At 41.5% G+C, this 21,530-nt stretch overlaps 1 protein-coding gene across 5 annotated transcripts in view; it reads left to right on the top strand.

Annotated features, from left to right (window-relative positions):
* The window catches only part of FMN1 (formin 1), a 436,126-nt gene that overhangs the window by 29,240 nt on the left and 385,356 nt on the right, over positions 1 to 21,530 (top strand). For all 5 annotated transcript variants that reach the window (XM_045450122.1, XM_045450119.1, XM_045450121.1 and 2 more), the window contains one exon: positions 8,640 to 10,625. In XM_045450122.1, the coding sequence (XP_045306078.1) occupies positions 8,771 to 10,625 (1,855 nt within the window). In that variant the 5' untranslated portion in view covers positions 8,640 to 8,770. The remainder of the gene's footprint in view (positions 1 to 8,639; positions 10,626 to 21,530) is intronic.

Below are 21,530 nucleotides of genomic sequence, written 5' to 3'. Positions count from 1 at the left end.
TGCTTTGGTCTTCTTCTTCAAAATTCCTTTGGCTATTCAGGGCCTTTTGTGGTTCCATATGAATTTTAGGATTGCTTGTTCTAGTTTCGAGAAGAATGCTGGTGCAATTTTGATTGGGATTGCATTGAATGTGTAGATAGCTTTGGGTAGTATTGACATTTTGACAATATTTATTCTTCCAATCCATGAGCAGGGAATGTCTTTCCATTTCTTTAAATCTTCTTCAATTACCTTCATAAGCTTTCTATAGTTTTCAGCATACAGATCTTTTACATCTTTGGTTAGATTTATTCCTAGGTATTTTATGCTTCTTGGTGCAATTGTGAATGGGATCAGTTTCTTTATTTGTCTTTCTGTTGCTTCATTGTTAGTGTATAAGAATGCAACTGATTTCTGTACATTGATTTTGTATCCTGCAACTTTGCTGAATTCATGTATCAGTTCTAGCAGACTTTTGGTGGAGTCTCTCGGATTTTCCATGTATAATATCATGTCATCAGCAAAAAGCGAAAGCTTGACTTCATCTTTGCCAATTTTGATGCCTTTGATTTCCTTTTGTTGTCTGATTGCTGATGCTAGAACTTCCAGCACTATGTTAAACAACAGCGGTGAGAGTGGGCATCCCTGTCGTGTTCCTGATCTCAGGGAAAAAGCTCTCAGTTTTTCCCCGTTGAGGATGATGTTAGCTGTGGGCTTTTCATAAATGGCTTTTATGATCTTTAAGTATGTTCCTTCTATCCCGACTTTCTCAAGGGTTTTTATTAAGAAAGGGTGCTGGATTTTGTCAAAGGCCTAGAAAAACCTATTTTAACCCGTTATTGTGTCTAATAAAAAAAATTGTTATTCGAGAGCAGCTTCCTTAATTTGGAAATGCAAATTAACTTAATATATGAAATGAGTTTTCTGATTTGATGTTCTCAGAAAAGCAAACTCCAGAGAATGAGTTTGCATATTTAAAAAGATAATCCTAGGGGTGTCTGGGTGGCTCAGTCGGTTAAGCATCCAACTTCGGTGTGGGTCATGATCTCATGGTTCATGAGTTCATGCCCCACATCGGGCTCTGTGCTGACAGCTCAGAGTCTGGAGCGTGCTTCATATTCTGTGCCTCCCTCTCTCTCAGCCCCTCCCCTGCTTGTGCTCTGTTTCTCTCTCTCTCTCAAAAATGAATACAGGGGCGCCTGGGTGGCGCAGTCGGTTAAGCGTCCGACTTCAGCCAGGTCACGATCTCGCGGTCCGTGAGTTCGAGCCCCGCGTCAGGCTCTGGGCTGATGGCTCAAAGCCTGGAGCCCGTTTCTGATTCTGTGTCTCCCTCTCTCTGCCCCTCCCCCGTTCATGCTCTGTCTCTCTCTGTCCCAAAAATAAATAAACGTTGAAAAAAAAAATGAATACAGATTAAAAAATCTAAAAAAAAGATACTCTTAATTTATAAAAGGAGGCTACCTTTGTTTTACCAAGAATTTACCAATCCCACTTTTGTGAGATGCCGTGTAGTCAAACATTGGCCGTTGGACCTTGAGCATTCAGTGAGTAAGAATCTCATATATACATATTCCTTTTTTTAAATCATAGAGAAGGGGTTCATTTCCTCAGTGTACTCATCTGTCTCCCAAAGATGATGATATAAGCCAGATAGTGACATGAGCCATGGATGTGTTGAAGATCTCAGTATGTTATATTCTCATGAAGATCATGTGGAAAGCTGATATTTGTTTATCTTTATGTATGAAGCTTTGAAGAGGTACAGGAGAGGTGAATAAAGGATTCTCTGAGGTCTATGGGAAAATCTTCAATGCTCACACCTTATAGCATATCTAGGTAGCAACTAATAAACAAACACAAAAAGGAGCTCTTTTTCTTATCCTCTGATAATTATCTGTGGCTATTGCTAGAAATTTATTACCCAAAATAATTCTATTGACCAAACTTTGGCCTCTATTTTATTTTTGTAAAGATTTGCCAGTATGTTCTAATAATGCCTAGCTTGGAGTATTCGTAGTTTCTTAGTCAAATCAGGGTTTCAAAGGTACAAATTTTGCCTTTGAAGTATAGACTGATTTAGTTCTTTCTTTCTTGTGACAGTGTAAGAATACAAAGAAAGTCATAAAATTATAGAATTTTTATGAAGAAACCAAAAATCATTGAGATAATATGTAAACTCTTTCAATTTTACTGCTCTCACATACTTCCCTTTACTTATCCCTAGTCTTTGAGCATGAAGCAACCTCCTTCTTATCAAGACTTACCCTCCCTGTGTGTCCTCTGGCTCATGTCCTTTCCTTCCTCTGGTGCCTTCTTTCATCTGTTGTCCTATATTTTATTCCATATTTTGCTTGTATCATCAATATCTCCCTCTTCACTACCTCCTTCTTCTCAACCTAAAACCATGCTTAGATTTCCTTTCTTAAAACAAAACAAAACAAAACAAAACAAAACAAAACAAAACAAAACAAAATAAAAGTAATGACAAGGACAATACCTTGATACTTGTCCAGGCTACTCTTATTTTTTTCTCTTAACTACCAGCCTCTCTCTTGCTCTTTGCAATATACTTTGGTGTCTTCTTACTCTACTAAAATCACTGTCTAAAACTGCCTGTAATTTCACCTTCTAATTTATTTCTTTTTTAATCTCTTTACAGAATTTTATGTTTTCCAGAGCACCTCATTCTTGACCCTCTGATCTCTTTCTACCCCATTCTATTCTGACGTTACTCCTAGGTTCATCTTCTTAAGTTTGTACGGAACAAACTACTTCTTTGATCAAAACCCATCCTTGTCTTCCCATTTGTGTAGGAAGTTAGCATTAATTTCCCACCAACCTGGATTCAAATCTTTTGACACTTTTTTGTCACTCTTTCTTGACTTATCTCTCCTGACATATGTCTTAAAAGCAGGCAAAGAGAGTACTTCTTCCCTTTGTACATGTTAGCAGATTTCTCAGTCTTGTATAATGCCTCTCCTGGAATTCCCTTTTTTAAAATCACACCTGTCAAAACCTTATCCTTTAGTGTGGAGCTGTTTCAAATGCTTTCTTCTTTTTGAAGGATTTTCTGATCCCACAAACATGATGTGTCTCTCCTTTCTTTAACCTTCTCTGATCTATTCTTTGATGTCTTATAGAATCTCTTTCTGCTTTGTATTGCAATAATTTAGCTAGTGGTTTCTATTCTTCTATTCTTACAGTGTGGTAGAGATTCTTTGAGAAAAAATATCTCTGGGGGAAAAGAGCTAGAAGGTTATTGCAGACCTACCTTTATTTTCATATCTTCTATGTAAAGAACAGTACTATTGCATTCCATGGGTGTGGGTTGGAAGGAGATAGGCAGGCACTAACTTTTCCAAAATCACACACAAGAGGCAGAATTCAAAGCTACCCAGGCCTGGATGAGCAATGGGAGAGAGTTGTAATTCATACCCAGAGACAGTAGCTGTACCTGGAGGAAGGCTACCCAAGAGGAACTGGGGTCTTCAGTAGAGGCTGTACTAGGAGGGAGGGAGCCAGGGAATAAATACGAACTTTCTTCCATTCTGCATTTCCATCTGCTGCTGGTATTTCCTGATGTCTAAACCCAGTAGAAGCCAGAGTTCCAGGGAGCTTGTTGAGTCAGTCTCTTGGAGTTTAGAGTGGTGTGTAGAAGGGTATAGCCTGAATCTGAATGGACAGATGGATAATTTCCAGTTTAATAATGGAACTTACAGATAATCTATCTTATCAGTATTGGGCTCAGATGGAATCATAGGGCATTACTTTGCCAATGGCTAAGTAAATAAAGCTTTGCATTGGCCTTCTAGGGCCAGAATCAATTATGAAGCTGACAGTAAGCAGACAGGATGGCTGCAGCTAATTCTTGGATCTTATTTTAGGCATTCGTGAAATATGTTATGAGCGGTGAATAGCATCTACTAAAAAGACAATAATTTCCCATTATGATGGGGTACAACAGATATTTCCATTTGGGGTAGAGTGAAATCATGTACTTGCTTATTGGAAAAAGACTCAGGGAAGAAATCTCCACAGTGGTGTTGTCTTGGAGAGACTGTCAGCCTGGAGTTTGCCAGAGGAAATGGAAGGCATGAAGGGTCTCCAGGAAACAAAGTGCTTTTACACTGAGCATAACCAGAGAAGGTTACTTTGTAGGCCAAATTAAGATGTATAATTTAGTGTGTGGAGCCTGCAGAGCTGCTGTATTTTAGTCAAAGCAGAGCGAGCCAATGCTGCTTGAAATAGTCCTGTGAACTCAGCATGGAATTATAGTGCTGGTGTATCTAACCACACTCCACATTGCTTTCCTTGTTATTTTGCTTTTTTTTTTCTCCCAAGACATATAGTTGGGTTTTTTTCCCCCCTGGTTTCTCAGATGGAAAATATGTGTGATGATTCAGCACGGCCCTCTGATTTGCTAATGGGTTATTGCACAGAAGTGTTTGCCCTGCTCTGAAGCCTGCCTTTGCCATGGTGCCTGGGAGAGTGCTGAGGTTGAAGCTCCTTTACTCAGGGTATACTTTCTTTTTCTTCAAAGAGGAGTTTTGTGGTTTCTCGGCTAGCTAGTCGGTGTCACCAGATAATATTTTGAGTTAGTGAATCGTAAACTTAGAGACTAAATGTCTCATTTCACAAAGGAAAGAAGAAAATACTTGAGGAGTATTTATCCACATACAGACACTGTCAGGGATGCTAAGCTGATGGCTGAATCCTGACAGTCTTTTCTCTGGTTGAGAGATCCTGGGGAAAAGTGTGGATAGTTATTCTGTGCTCCAGAGACAGCCCTGTAAATGTTCATTAACGATAGTGGAGGATGTGCATAACAATTTTGATAAAAGTAATTTCAGGGGCACCTGGGTGGCTCAGTCGGTTAAGCGTCCGACTTGGGCTCAGGTCATGATCTCGCGGTCCGTGAGTTCAAGTCCCGCGTCAGGCTCTGTGCTGACAGCTCGGAGCCTGGAGCCTGTTTCGGATTTTGTGTCTCCCTCTCTCTCTCTCTGACCCTCCCCCGTTCATGCTCTGTCTCTCTCTGTATCAAAAATAAATAAAACGTTAAAAAAATTAAAAAAAAATAATTTCAAACTGCAGAAGAGAATGGGGAAATAAGAGTGTCTGAAAATGTGTGTATTCTTTGCAATAATCTATCTTAAATTATTTGGATTTTGGATATCCAAAATTGTAGCAAAGCGAATTCTGAAACTCACTTTCTAATATGAAATAATCTTTTTTTTCTTCTGTAAATTTCCTCTAAGATGCCCTGTGGATGCTAAATTCAGGCAAGTTAGATTGTCTTTGTGCCACTGATGTATCAATACCTGTGCTCTTGTGCATTCACAGGAGAACCTTGTCCTTTTCAAGCAACTCCACTTTATAATTAAAACAATTCACTTCTCAGTCCCTACCTTTCATTGCAGAAATGTCTTTTGTTTCATTTTTTTTGTTAAATGGTAAGGCCTAGAGAGAGAGGTACTACGAGTACCACCCCTATTTGCTTACATGATCATTGGAAACTCAGAAATTATGAACCGATAGCATGAAGAAGCCCCCTTGCACCTGGATTTGGACCCACAGAACCTGGTAGAAGGTATTTTATCTTGGAAACAAGGTACAACTTTACAACATTGTTTTAAAGTTTAGAATTCCAAGAATGGGATGCTTTTCTTTTATAGTTGGTAGGGACTTACTTTGCTATGTATCCTGCCACAAGCCACATGACCAATGTTGCGATCTACAACCCCAAAGTCACTCCTTTTATCTTCTACACTGTATCACCTGATCTTTAGTTGAAAAGTTCATCATAGTACAACACCATGGCTATGACTTTCACTGTTTTTGCCCCTTCCTCTGCAAAAGAAAATGTAGCAATAGAGGGAAAATGCAACAGGTCTTTAAGAAGAGATGATAGGTGAGAATGAAGCGAAGAATTTAAAGATGTAACTGGGTATGTGACTCCTGTTATTGTCAGGGAAGGGAGGAAGTTTATAAGACAGCTTATATTATGGAAGCTGTCTGGTGTAATCTACCACTAGTGTCTGAGACATGGGTTCTGGTCTCAGTTTGGCAACACTGATTGAAAGATGTTAGAGCTAGGGTTTACAGACCTATAATAAAAGCATAGTAAGAAGTTAAATCACTGAATCTTAATTTCTGTAGCTACAAAATATGAAGAATTATCTTACTACCCAATCTTTTTCAGCTTTGCGTAGTCTTGTTTCCATCTGTTTAGCCCTTAAATAGCTGTGTTTCCAGTACTCTGTTCTACAACCTTTGTTTTTGTTTTGTTTGTTTTTGTTTTTGTTTTGGTCTGTCTAAAACTGTGTAGTTTTCTTGAGTAAACTTCATCCAAGCCAGTGACCTTAAGTGCATACCATACAGGTTATGACAATCTTTGTTTTTTAATTTATTTTTTATTAAGTTCTTTAAAGTTTATTTATTTTGAGACAGAGACAGCATAGTGGGGGAGGGGCAGAGATAGAGGGGGGGAGAGAGAGAGAGAGAGAGAGAGAGAGAGAGAGAGAGAGAGAATCCCAAGCAGGCTCCGCACTGTCAGCACAGAGCCTGATGCGGGGCTTGAACTCACGAAACCATGAGATCATGACCTGAGCCGAAACTGAGAGTCAGACACTCAACTGACTGAGCCACCCAGGCACCCTGACAATCTTTTGGTTTTTAATGGTGTGTGTAGACCATTTACATTTAATGTTAATTGTTGATACGTTTAGATTTAGGTTTACCCAGGCACCCTGACAATCTTTTTTTTTAATGGTGTGTGTAGACCATTGACATTTAATGTTAATTGTTGATATGTTTAAATTTAGGTTTACCATTTTATTATTTACTTATGTTTGTTGCCTCTTTTTTGGTTCCTGTCTTTTGTTTCCCCTTTCTTGTTTTCTTTTGAGTTATTTGAATGTTTTTTTGTTATTCCATTTTAATATATCAATTGTATTTTTCATTATATCTCTTTTAGTGGTTGCTCTAGGGACTAAATATGCATGCCTAACTCTTCACAGTGTAGTCAGAATTAAATTACCATTATACTTTACCGCATCTCCTTAATGATGTAGCTGTCTCGTGTATTATATGTACATATATTGCAACCCCACTGAAAATGTAATATTTTTTGTTTTCAACTGTTAAACATTGTTTAAAGAACTCAAGAGAGGAATCATACTATATTTACACAGATATTACTATTTCTGTTGCCTTTTCTTCTTTCTTGATGTTACAAGTTTCTTACTTTTTTCATTCTCTCTGAAAAGCTTCCTTTAGCAATTCTTTTAGAGCAGGTCTGCTGGCAACTAACTCTATCTTCGTCTGAGAATGTCTTTATTTCACTATCATTTTTGAGGACTATTTTAGCTGTATATAAAATTCTGGCTTAACACATCTTTTCTTTTAGCACTTTGAAATGGTGTTCCATTTTCCCTTTCTCTGAGTACTCTCAGTCCTCCTGGCACTTGTGGGTTGACCAGATGTGTGCATTTTTTTTAACCTTCATTTTTATCACTCTTTATCTGTCTTCCTCAAGGAGGTTCTGTTACAAAACTCTTTTCTCCTTTCTCTCTTCTTGCCACTCAAAATGTACTTTTCTGTAGTTTTTTCTTATTTAGAACTAGTTACAAAGTATCTGAGGAAAATAATTCCCAAAGGATATCAATGATGAATAAGTGGTTGCTGTGTTACCCTTTCCCAGGGGGAATGTCATTTAGCCACGGAAGTCTTAAAGACTAGGAAATGCTTGTTTTGTTGTATTACAACGTGAAGTGTTGTAATACAGAATTCTAAGCTCCATATTTCTTGGTCTGGGGGGAGAGGAGGACGTTAGCCACAAAGACATTCCTGGTATTCCTCAGATCTCAGGAGAGAACAGCCACCTTCACTGCTTATGTGACTTTTCAGCTCCTTTTTTTGGTAAAGACATGGAAAGTCCATACAAGGCCAGCAGTAGCATATAGATATTTGCTTTTTCTCTGTCCTTCCATTTGGCCTTAAATGGGCAAGAAGTTGGGAAAATGACAAACAGTCTTGATTAAGACCCCTGAATTAATTAAATTTCAAACTTAAAAATTTTCACTTTTAACTGTTTTGGCAAAGATACGTGAGTTGTATTCAGGAAAGACTCCAAATTTGTGGCCTAATACCTTTCCCTTATACTGCTTTAAGTGAAATAGATAATTAATCTCAAATGTTAACAAGTACTTTTTGGAGATAAAAAAGCTTGACTCATTTTTGCAAATATTGCAAACACAAGTTCTTAAAATGTCTATGTTTTCTGAGGATCTCAAAGTCCCTTTTCTGGTGGGATTTCTGGGAGGTCTATTAGTTGTGTTTAATAGGAAAACACAAACTGAAGCCTAGAGAAGTTGACAGACCTGCTCTAGGGTATATTGTGATTTCCCTTGCGGGGAAAAGGAACTTTTGTCTTAGGGCTGAAATTAGAGCGCTCTCCCAACCCTCGGCTGTAGAAAAACTCTGGTCCAGGGTGGGATGGGAGTGGGGAAGAGGTTGCAGTCAGCTTTCTGGCTGGTGTGAGTTGAGTTGGTTGAGGCCAGCCAGAGAGGAAGGGTAGGTCATGACTATGCTTTGATTGATGTTGGCTTGTGATTTATGCAGTCTGTTACACAAGCTGCTTTCTTCCCCTGTTCTTCTACCAGGCAGTCTTGTTGCTGGAGATGATTGTCAGCTGCTTTCCCTGCCTAGCCACCATCACATGCCCTACCACCGGAGCCTGGGAAGCCTGACCACAGACCAGCATCTCCAAGGCATGAATAATTAGGTAGGCATAATGGAAGGCACTCACTGCACCCTCCAATTGCGTAAGCCCATTACTGAAGTCTGCTACATCAGCTTCTATCTTCCAAGGGGGGAAGTCAGAGGATTTTCATACAAGGGCACTGTAACTCTAGACAGATCCAATAAAGGGTTTCATAACTGCTACCAAGTCAGGGAGGGGTCAGACGTCATCAGCCTCAGCCTGCAGCCGAATGAACATCCAGGCGACATATTTTTCAAGCAAACTCCCACAAAAGACATTTTAACTGAGCTGTACAAACTCACAGCAGAGAGGGAGAGACTTCTGGCCAATCTTCTGAGCTCAGACCACATCCTGGGGATTACGATGGGGAGCCAGGAGGGGAAACTACCGGAGCTGTCCGTGAGCCTGGCCCCTGAGGACGACTGTTTCCAGAGTGCTGGTGACTGGCCGGGTGAGCCCCCCGTGGGCTGTCTCAATAAGAGGAGCGCCCATGGGAACAAAAAGCCCCGGAGGTTTGGTGGAAGGAGAGGAAGCTTTCAGGTGCTTCCACAGAAGAGGACAAGAAGAAAAGGGCGTGGGGGCCAGGAATCGGCTCCTCAGATGGGGAAGGACCAAATCTGTTCCAGTAACTCCCTTCCTATTTCTCGAACAAGGCGTAATCTTTGGCTTCTAGAGGAGAAAGGCAACTTGCTCCCAAGTGGGGCATTCACGTCTTCTGTACAGTGGAGAGGGAGCTGTCCCCCAGAGATCCCCGGTGCACTGGATGCCAGTGGGAGCTTCAGGAAGACTTCTGAGGGCACTGGGTTTGGAAGAGGAGGGCTGCCCCCTGACTGCAGCTCCACAGAGCCAGGAGATGATAGTGGTGCTAGAGTGCCAAAGAGGGGCCCACGCAGGCTGGCACACCAGCAAACAGATTTGTCTGAATGTCGTGAGGACCCTGAGCAACATCCAGAGGCAGAAAAGGGCCGGAGGGAGAAGTCTGGTGAGCGTACATGCGGGAAGAAGCCTATTTCCAAAGTGGTGGCCAAAGTCCAGGACCTGTCCACTCAGGTGCAAAGAGTAGTTAAAACACATCTTGAGAGTGAGGAAAGCGTTGCCATTTGCCCAGCAGCCCAAGCTGAGTTTATACCCAGAGCGGACTTGTTCACCCTCCCTGGAGCCGAGGCCGGGACTCAGGGTTGCAGGTGGCTGGGCACGGAGCAGCACAGAGACAGGTCATTGCAGGCATCGGACAGGGAACGTATCCCAGCCAGCGCCGAGGGGGCTGTGAACAAGGTCCTGCTGAAGGTGATAGAGAGTGAGAAGGTAGATGAAGCCACCGAGGGGAAAAGGCTGGGCTTCCCCCTCAGCACGCTAGCCACCCACACCCTCCCAGAAACCAGAAGCAAGAGGAAAGCTGGGATGCCTCTGAAGGGTCACAAAACCTTGTTTCTGGATCCGCCCCCCAGTATAGGCCCTGACTGGTCACAACCCGGAGGCGATGAGAAGAGACCGTCCCCCCCAGCCCTGGCAGCCCTCAGCATGCCGCTGAATAATTCATCCTCTCAGTCCTGTGCATACACACGGATGTCACCTGTTCCCTCGCCTCCTTCTCCAAGGTTTCCCAGCCCTCGGCAGCATCACAGGGTCCTCCAGCTCCCTCCGCTGCCTGGTGAGAGGGAAGCGGCTCCCGATGACTCTCCTGGCAGAAAGAGCAGTACTTTCTCTGGGTCCTCCTCTGCTGACACCTTGGAGCCACCAACCTCTGCAAAGGTCACGGAGACCAAAGGAGCCAGCTCGACCTCCCTTGGAGCAGGCCAACCTCGCTTGGCGTCTGGGGAACCTGTGGAAAAGGGCTTGGGGCCCGGAAAGACCACAGCTCGGCCCCAGTACCAGTCACCTCCAGGTAAGTCCCCGTGTGAGATACTTTGCATCTGTTCTTGGGCGGCTCACAAACTGTAATCTGCTCATGCTCTTTAGAGCCTGGCTACTTAACCAGGTCTGTGAGTTCACGTTGAGGCAAGAGAAGCGGGAGTGACCTAGGAGAGTGTGGAGACGGTGTAGATGGTGCTGACTTACAGGGTCAGGGGTCTAAGTGGCTCCCAGGAGCAATACTTTGTAAACATTTTTAAAAAATACTTTATTTTGGCATATTCTAAAGCTGCCTCCATGGTTGCTTACCTCAGGACTCTCAAAGGAAACAGGGACTAGCAGAAAGAAGTAGCGACTTGTCTCTGCCTTTGATGCCTCCGCTGGGTAATTGGCCCCTTGACCTAAATTCTGCTGTTCATGCTGCTGGAGTAGCTCGGGTTTGTTGGGATTCCCTAAGCAGAAGGGGGAAAGCGCGACGTGTCTGTTGTTACAGGTTTTTCATTTTTGTTTTTTAATAATCAGTTTTATAAGCATCATTACTTTATGACAAAGACTTTCTTTTTGTACTAGAAGAGGGATGAATTCAGTCTCTCTTGTTGAAGAAACTTGGTTCTGATTTTCTTTCTTTGTTTCCTTTAACTCTTCATTTCCCAAATGGGTATAAAATAATGTGTATTCTATTTTACTTATGGCCTATTTTACTGTTATGTTTTACTTGTGGGTCCTAAAGAGCTAATCTGGCTTATGTGTTTAATGTGATTTAAAATTTTACATGAAAATAATTTTAAGGGTTCAATAAAGCAGATTCAATAAGACCGAAAAAGACAGTGTATAAAAAGCACCTCTCCAGTATTCCTTACATCTATTTGTCCAGGCCAACGTGGCCAGGGGCTCAGGGTTTCATATGCCGCTGTGCAGGTGACGGAGTCTTTTCGAGGGGGGGGGTCCTCCCACAGCATGTGGTCATTGCTTTGTCCGGGGAACGGGTCTTAATACGATATATGGTCTCTTCGAGGTTAGAGAAAACCTCATGCACAATTTTTGAGATAAAAATGTCCATCTAGGAAAGAGGAATTTCAACAGCTTTCTGTTTGTCTGACTCTTGACATTTTAAAAATTTCTCTAAGTCACTGATCCAGGCGTGGTTCTTTATGAACATGGGGTAAATGCGTTTGATCTTGTGTCTGTGATATATTGACCTTATTTTGAGAAGACTTGTTGCTTTCGTAACATAACTAGTATGCTTCACCAGGAAAGCCATATAGAATTACAGATTTTATATCATGTATCATAGAACCCTAGTGATGAGAATTCTCTCTCTGTACGGATGCTGGAGCCTTTGAAATTCTTGGAAAGGGAAGTCTGTGCAGTTATTAGATGAGTGACTTCTGGAGGCTTGGGTGTGGAATAGCTGCTTCGACTCTAAAGGTTCTTTTCAAGAAATCACACCAAATTCTAGGATTGTGTGCGTCCCTCATCCAGAAACTGGGCATATTTAACGTTGAGCTTCAGTAAATCTTTTTTTTTCCTGATTAAGAATTATCTTTTTATTTTGTTGCCGATTTTCTGTATGAAAAATATTATAACAGCTCTGTTGTATCTGTGTCAAGGCAGGCACACGGTTTCTATGGTGACTGACCATAAACCCACTGAGGGGTAAGTTCAGTGGGTGGTCACACCTTCCCTTGGCCTCTCTATACAATTGCTCAGAACCATATCCTTTACTTTGGCCCCAGCCTTCCATAGCACTTTGGGAGCCAGTCCTTAGAATCATTACAATGTTCTTTTAACCTTATAAAAGAAGGAATTGGAAAGAAGGAGGATAGGAGTGGGAGAGACTGTTTCTTCCGGTATGGGTGACTTCCCTTCTGCTGGGACCTTCCTCTGAGGCCTCCAAATATTGTCTCTTGCTGCCATCCCTGGGAGGGAGTTCTTCAGATAGTGGGTCTTTGATTTATATCCTATGGTCCTGTGACCTTCTCCCTCGAATTTCCCTTTTTTGTGGTCATGAGTTCTTTTCATATTCTGGGTCCTTCAGTGACTTTCGGCTGCCCATGGGTCCATATACGGGAGAATTTTCCTGCTTCCAGCTGCCTTTCATTTTATTTCCCCTGTCACTCTTTCCCAGCAGAGGCCTCAGACAGTCCCCAGCAGCCCTGATGGTGGGTGGAGGGGGCAAGGGGACGTAATTCATTTACTATCACTGCACCGTGGCCCTTTATCTGAGTCGAACTCCCACCTGTCTCCCATGTTAGCTATTAACCAGGTTGAGTTTATGGTCTGTGGACATTTATTTCCTGTGGAAATCACATCTAGGTATTTTATTGAAGTGATGTGATTAAGATTATTGAAAGCTCTCATTAACTGCTCAAGTAAGAGATTAAGTCTGGCAAAAGTAATCAGATCTGTTTCCAGTTGGAGGACTCTTTAGTGTTATGGGCATGTAGTAATTCTCAGAAAAGAGTGAAATCTGCTTCTCCTTCTCACAGGACTAAGAGTTAAAGCCAGTATTACCATCCATAGAGGAAATAGCATGAAGGCATCACAGAGGCTACTGGTCCACCTCCTATTTGCTTTGCAGTTTTCTTAATTCTTCATTCCAAGGGCTATGCACAGGGATTTCTTGTCTGGTGGTGATATGATCAAATAGAGAATATACTAACAATGAACAGTGGCCAGATTTGTCTTCTTACGCCCTCCCCTCAACAGACACATTGCCTTCTCCCCACTCTCCCTTTGGGATTGGTTTTATAGTATTTTATTTTGGGATGGAAACTGCTGCCGAATGTTCCCAAGCCTTTGTGGAATGGGGTATTTTCTCAAACCTAGAGGGACTCTAGTGATGCTAACCTACACAGTGGTATCCTTGAGGCTGGGATTCATTTCTGTTTTGATGGCTTTCTTTCTACCTTTGATCTGAAATAGACCCTTTTTAATGCCAGAAGAATCACATGGAATTTGGCTCACCACACTTAGGAATACGCCCCAGGTTTCTGTGTGCTCCTTGGCAACCTCATGATCTTTGTCCCCTGATTGAAGTCACTGAAGCGGTGGTAGAAGCAGATGCCCCAGGCGTAGTTCTGCTTGAAATTGTGAGTCACTTGATCGATTCTGGGGCCCATCAAAAGACATAGTTCATGTCAACTGATTAGGAGTTGAGAAGAACACTTGGAATAGTTGTTTTAATATCTGATGCTACTTTCAAAACTTCTGTCTCTGTAAGTGTTTTTTACAAGGAGTGGATAGAAATTCTTCCACAATAATACTAAGGTTTGATACAGTTCCAGTAAAAACGTAAAGACACTTCATAACATTAATGGGCATATGCAACCATTTAAGATCACTGCAGAAAGCATATAGTGCACAGAAAGTTATCTGTAATTCATGTTAAGAGAGCAAATAAGATTCAGAAATTACATATACCATATCATATCCGTATAAAACAAATATAAGAATTAAACAAGAAACACATTGCTATATACTTTCAAGGAAGTAAGGGGGTGGCGTTTGAAACTATAGGTAACTTTGACCTAGCAACCCTACATTTTGGAATTTGGTTTACATAAATAGATGCACTAGTAAACATAGATGCATAAGGGTGTTTACCGTAGCATTGTTTGTGGTGGCAAAAATAGCTGAAAAAATTTGAATGTCCATCAGTAGAGAAATGGGCAAATAAATTCTAGTACATTTCTACTGTATAGTATTATGAGGCTGTTCAAAGTGTTGAACTAGATCTGTATCTATCTAGCCAGTTGCAAGGTAATGTGTAGCATGCTTGCAGTTTTTGTAAAGGCAAGTATTACCCCTCTCCACATATGAGTGAATACATGTTTGGTATGAGCTTGAATATCATGGAGACGGGTGTAGAAAAAGATTCACCAGGCTCCTCACATTCTTTATCTGGGGGAAAAGCATGGTGAAGGTGGGGAATGAGGTAAAGGGGAAGGATCCAGAAGCATTGGGGAAGAGAATAAATTCTTTTCTTTTCTCTTAATATTTTTGTTTTGTAACGTTTATTTATTTTTGAGAGACAGAGAAAGACAGAGCACGAGCCAGGGAGGGCCAGAGAGAGAGGGATACACAGAATCTGAAGCAGGCTCCAGGCTCTCAGCTATCAGCACAGAGCCCAATGTGGGGCTTTAACCCACGAACCATGAGATCCTGACCCGAGCTGAAGTCAGGCACTTAACCGACTGAACCACCCAGGTGCCCCATGTAACTTTTCTTTATATATTTTTACATTACATCACTTGTTACAGTAGATGTATCACTTTTATGGCTTTTAAAGAGTGATTGAAATACTTTTAAAATGGTTGTCTTTTATTTATTGAAGTACGGTGGACATATATGTTATATTAGTTTCAGGTGTACAACATAGTGATTAGAAATTCTAGACATTATGCAATACTCACCAGTGTAAGCACAGTTACCGTCTGCTGCCATACAACATTATTATAATATTAGTGACTATATTCCTTATGCTGTACTTTTTATCCTCATGACTTACATATTTTATAACTTTAAGTTTGTGCCTCTTATTCCCCTTCCCCTATTTCATCATATACCTACTCCTTTTACAGAGTGATTTAACTACCTTCTAAAGAGGTGGCTCAGTCGGTTAAGCATCTGGCTGTGGCTCAGATCATCTCACGGTTCATGAGTTCAAGCCCTGTATTGGGCTCTCTGCTGTAATCACAGAGCTGGCTTCAGATCCTCTGAAGCCCCTCTCTGCCCCTCTCTCTGTCTCTGCCCCTCCCTCTCTCTCTGCCCCTCCCCTGCTCATGCTCTCTCTCTCTTTCTCTCAAAAATAAATACTAAAAAAATTTTAACTACTTTTTAAAGAGAGAACAAATGCACCTAGCATGATTACATATGTGTGTAGTAGGATTATAACTAAAGTACCCTTTCCCGTATTTTCCCCATATCCTTTAATAGGGCGAGAAGCTCATCGCTGAGATTACTTTGCTACTCAGGGAAACACAGTTTGCTAGCGAGCTGGGAAAGCAGTGCCCACAGAAGACTAGTCAGGCAGGGAGGATTAGGACGGGATGGAGCATTATCCAGAAACCAAGAGAAGAAGGAACTTTATAAAGGCTCCTGCTAGAAAAGGTCCTGATAGGGAATAGATACCCCCGGGCCTGAGGTTGCGAGCAAGGGAAGCAGTGGTCACTGGAACCCAGAGAGGGGAGCTTCACAGAGGGGATCACATGGCAGCAGCAGTGGCCTCTGGTAGAGGCACCTTGCAGAGAGGAAGTTGTGGGAATGAATATCCTGTCCATTCTCTCCTTTGATCTTCTGCATGGACACCTCTAACTGAATCAGCCAGAAGGCAGAGTGTAAGGGAGCCGATAGATGTGGTCTGCAAGGTCAGCCTTCCAGGGCTAGGAGCAGGCGGAGAAGGGCGGAGAGTGGATCTGGAGGGGCAAAAGGAGGACAAGATGATGCAGATAGGTGAAGACCAAGAAATGCAGGAAGACAGAATGGTATTTTAAATGAGCAACAAGGTAATGAAGGCTGTATGGTGGATGTTTTGGTACAAAGCAGCGGTTATCTTGGTAATAAATGATAATTGCACCTTTCATTTCTTTGTCATATGACCTTCATACCTCTAAATTTAAGTAGGTTGACTGTTTTATTGTGGAAAATTCAAAAATAGAGGAAGTAAAAGAATTAGAAGATCTTGTGATACAGGTTTCAGTCCATGGATTTAGAAAAACTTATCTGGTTTTTAAAAACGAAGCTCTCATACTTAACAATGATTGATATCACATTGTGTTTGGTTGCTTTTTGTGAAAAGCACAAAAAGAATTTAAAAATATCTGTCTTAATTATTGCAAATTAAGAATAGCTCATTAGCATATGAAATATGAAGTAGATTTTCTACCAATGAACAATTTGTATTTTGAAGTGAATTTCCATGTAAAATAAATGATGGGTGTTTCTCTCATTCAAATCCTGTTTTTCAAAAGACAGGATGTTTCAAAAGCCAGGACCAGGACCAAGATTTAATGTTTTAAAATCCTGAGCCAGCTCTATGTATGTGAGTTTTTCTCAGATTAATATCCAATTGTGTTTTGAGGATAGCACCTTCTACTGAATTGTTTTTCACTCGTTTCTTTTCTATTCTTGGATTTGGAGCACAAGATGTAAGGCCAGGGTGGCAGTCTGTAGTCCCCGGCCACACACATCCATCTAATGTAATTCTAAAGACACGTAGAAATGACAGAATTAGTTCTGTGATTAGAAGTAAGAGCCATGAAAAATCTAAAAGAGAAAACCATTTTTTAGAATAGATACTTTTTTTTTTTTTTTTGTCACATAATTCAATCATTCAGCTTCATAGCATCATTGGTTAGGACATTAAAAAAAACAACAACAAGCTTTTAAGGTGGTAATTGTATCAAAGACGTTTTATCAAATTGATAAAGCAAAGTACTGAATTTCCAAGGTGTCTGTTTTGTTTTATTCCTCATGGACTCTTCTGGGAGAGATTGCTTTCTGAAAACAGTAGACACCTCCTGGGCCTACTTTCTTCCTCTTGGTAGCTCCATCAGGTAAATGATTCCTACTGCCTCTTTTACTTTATCTTCTTTCTGATCACTTACAAGGACAGTGACTCCCGTTAGATAGTTCTTAAATACTGATGCAACCATATTACTTAGTAAATTTTTGTGGCCTTTGGGCTGTGATATTAGGCCATACGATCCTCCTAGAGTTTCTCTGTGTGCCCTGGTAGCTCAGCTTCCTGCTGTGGCATGTTCTGGAGTTTCTTCACTCTTAACAGGAGGCTTTTCAAGCTTTTCCCACAGTCATGGATTGTTCCAGTATGTGGACCCAGATGCTTTCTATATGCCCCAGAGCCTTACAGGAAAGAACTGGAAAGTAGGTTAGAATTGGGATTCACACATGTATAGGGTATAGAGGGACTGTGGGGTCCTTAAAGGATATTGAGCAATAGAGAAGAACAACAGACAGTGGAAGGAGAAGAAGCATCATGAGAGAATAAGTCTGTGCATAGACGTTTCCTCCTCTTCCTACCAATGCTCCCATACACCAGGGGGAAGGGGCTCTGGCATGAAGGGGAGGAGTAACTTTGTCATGAGAAGCCCAGCAGTCTTGCAGTGAGTGTGGAGGAGCTGTTCAAGAGAGGCAGGAACTTTCCTGCTGAGCCAGCTTCAATAGTCTGGAAGAGGTTGTTAGAAACCCAAGGGCAGAGAGTGACAGAGCCACAGAGCAGAGGGTGGCAGGAGCGGCCAGGCCCTTGAGCACGGAGACCTTGTGAGACCAGTGGAGGGCATAGCTGATGAGGAAGAGCCTGAGGAAAGACTGGATTTCACACTAAGCAAGTGAGTGGGGGCTTTTGACATTGAGGTTCAGATTTTCGTGACTCACGTGACAGACATAGTTTTATCCACGATGAGGCAGTAAGTTGGATCATCTGGGTTTCATGTATGTTCCCTAAAATGTTATGATACATGTTTTTTGCTGGTTTGTTTTAAATCCAAGTTAAAGTTTTGAGGTTGAATTTTGCACTTGGAGGGAGAACCCAAAAATAATCCTGTGGTTGATTAAAGCTGTTGTTTTCCAAGTTAGCCCAGAGGAATTGTGGAGAGAGTAAATAACATGTACAGCTTGAGCATGAGCATAGTCTCTCTAGGATTCAGACATAGGTCTAGGCATGCCTGGGTAATTAGATGGTTAGAGCTGTCAAGAGGCTTTAGCTTGAGTGCTCAGAGGACGGTCACAGGGCAGGGCTCATCCTAAGGAAAGCAAGATTTGAGGCATATGAGCAAGATACCCGCCTCAGGGGGTGGGGCAACACCAAAAATAGCATAACGTAAGTCCTGTAGATTCTCTGCTGACCCGGCCCCCTGGACTCATGCCTGGGTTGTAGGGAGAGAGGGAACTATAAGAAAAAAGCACTGTGAAAATTGGAAGGGAAAGTTTACTAAAATTACCTTAAGATGTTAAAGGCAGGCTCTACACAAAAGAGTGTAACGAACTTGTAGATGAAGGGTCCCTACTTCAGGTGCTGCTGGAGCATGCACAGCATGACAGGGAACAACAACAACAACAAAAAGGCCTCCTCAAGGACAGGAAAGGTGTCACATTCATCATTATTTACCTGGAATCAGGTTCAATAACTGACACATGGCATGGATTCAATGAATGTTTTTGTTGAAAGAAAAAGGAAGAGTGAGTTAGAGTTGGTGAATGATGAGAAAACATGATTTGCAAACTGGTAACAGGGGCAAATTTGTCCCATTTGTCTTATGCTAAACAGAATGGAAATGGTTTCATACCATATTAGGTGATTACTATCATAGTATTTTGGTAGATGATGCTTTATTTTTAAAGCAACATTAAAACTATTAATCTCTGCATAGATTTAGGAATCAGAACATACCCAGAGGATGGGAATGAAATTAGATTTGTGAAACACTTCACAAAGCCAAGTGTTTTTGTGAACAAAAAACCTCTCAATTGGAAAACTTTACAACATGATTGATTTTACTGGAACAGACCTTTTTTAAATATTAAAATGAGACTTACTTTACTCTCAAAGCCAGTTACTGAAGGATAGTCAAGTGATTCAATTTGAAGTGGAAACCAGAGATGGCTTACGGTTTCATGTATTTTGCTGGTCACAGATTAACCATGTTGTGTTATGTGTGAACAAAGACCAGCACATTTTCACCAAGGTACACTTTACCACCCAACATGCTGGTGAAATAGAAGGCTGGGCATGTTCTCATAACTCTTCTAAGCTGTGATTCATGGGGTCCCTCAGTGGCCCACTTGCCGGGTGCTTGACACCCACCATTGAAGTTTGCCTTCTGTGCGAAAGAAAGCACTGTTGCTAAAATGGTTGTGTATGTATTATGCCAATATAATTTGAGGCTGCGTGATTGATTTCCAAAAGCTACACACAAAACTAAGTCATATCAGTTTGCCCATAAGGCTCCTGTTATTACCTAGAAGAGCAGAATCCTTAAAGAATGGGTTATGGGGCAGGGTTCTAAGAGTGGAAGCAGAAGTCAAGACCCAGAAAGGAATGGGCAGACATGGCAGGAGAAGTTGAGGCCCCCAAACCAGGACAGCAGTATGGTCATATCAGGGACCTCAGTTACATCTGAAAATTCCTTTGCCTTCGTCATGCAACTTAACTGAATCATGGACGTGCCATGCCATCATCTTCACCAGGTTCTGCCCTGCTCACTCAAGGAGAGGGGATCATTGCAGGCATGTCCCCCAGGGAACAAGAATCTAGGAGACTATTTTGGAACTCTGCCTACCACAGTATCCTTCCATTGTCTAGAATTTTCTTTTCCTTTTCTGGTCTTGTCTTTTGCTTCCGCTGTCAGAACCCTGTGCCTACAACTTTCCCTAATGTAACACAATCTGTATACACAATAGACTTTTGATTTCCATTTCTGGATCATATGTCGTCCTACACTGGTTAAGAGGGTGTGTGCCAAAGTTGAACATTTTATTGTCAAACCCCAGTTCTGCTACCTACTAGAAGATTGACAACTGCCTCAGTTTCCTCATCAACAGGGGAGTGATGGTAGTATCCACAGAGCAGATAGTATAATAACTATTTATGGGATGTTGTAAGGATTGAGTGATATGCTATGCTTAAAGGGCTTGGCACAATGTCTAGCACATAATTCTCCAAAAATGTTCAGATATTATTAGTGTATCGTGTCTCAATGGTTGTATTCATATATGATTTCTCTACATGGGATACCCTAATAAATTGGTAGGCACCCTTCAAAATCCATCTTAACCTTGCGTGTGCAAAATGTCAACATCTGTGTAATGTCGGGAAGCTGAGATATATAAGGAACTCTATTTGTAACTTCTGTAAATCTAAAATTGTTTCAAAATAAATAGTTTTTTTTTTTAAGTCCTAAGTGTTGTCTCCACTATAAAGCCTTTTGATTCCCCTCATTGTGGAGTGAACACTTTCATTCTACTCTCAGGAAGCTTTACATATGGTGTTTATCACGTTGCATCACGATTGTTTACATGTCTGTCTAGAATATAAAGTGCATGGATGCAGGGACTAACTTTATTCATCTTTCTGTCTCTAATATATAGAGACATGTCTGATATAGCTTACCAGCATATGTTATGTAAATGCTGGCTCAATAACTAATTGTTGAATGAATTTTTATCTTTCATGCACAAGAGATTTATCAATAGCCAAATGATATGTGATTATAGGAACCAGTGGGAGGGTCAGGGTGGTACAGAACAGCGGTTTTCAAAGTGTGGTCCCTGGACAAGCAACATTATTAGCCACACGTGGAGACTTGTTAAAATGCTGTTTCTCAGGCCCCATCCCCCAGATCTATTGAATCAGAAATTCTGGGGGTAGGGGACAAGGTGTCTGTGCTTAACCACTTTCATGGAAACTAAGATTGAAAACATAAACAATTATACTAATGTATAGCTATGTTACATGAATTTAGAATCTTTTAAGTGCAAATATTTTATTAGAGCAAAATGACATAGATGAATTATCCTCAAGAAATAATTGAATTTAGGGGCACCTGGGTGGCTCAGTCGGTTGAGCATCTGACTTTGGCTCAGTTCATGATCTCATGGTCTGTGGGTTCAAGCCCCGCATCAGGCTCTGTGCTGACAGCTCAGAGCCTGGAGCCTGCTTCAGGTTCTGTGTCTCCCTCTTTCTCTTCTCCTTCCCCACTTGTGTTCTATCAAAAATAAATAAACATTAAAAATTTTTTTTTTTAATTTTTTTTTTCAACGTTTATTTATTTTTGGGACAGAGAGAGACAGAGCATGAACGGGGGAGGGGCAGAGAGAGAGGGAGACACAGAATCGGAAACAGGCTCCAGGCTCTGAGCCATCAGCCCAGAGCCCGACGCGGGGCTCGAACTCACGGACCGCGAGATGGTGACCTGGCTGA

The sequence above is a fragment of the Leopardus geoffroyi genome, chromosome B3, assembly GCF_018350155.1.
Source record: "Leopardus geoffroyi isolate Oge1 chromosome B3, O.geoffroyi_Oge1_pat1.0, whole genome shotgun sequence".
NCBI classification, from domain to species: Eukaryota; Metazoa; Chordata; class Mammalia; order Carnivora; family Felidae; genus Leopardus; species Leopardus geoffroyi.
Note: the sequence above shows the minus strand (reverse complement) of the source record. Positions and strands in the feature narration are given on the sequence as shown.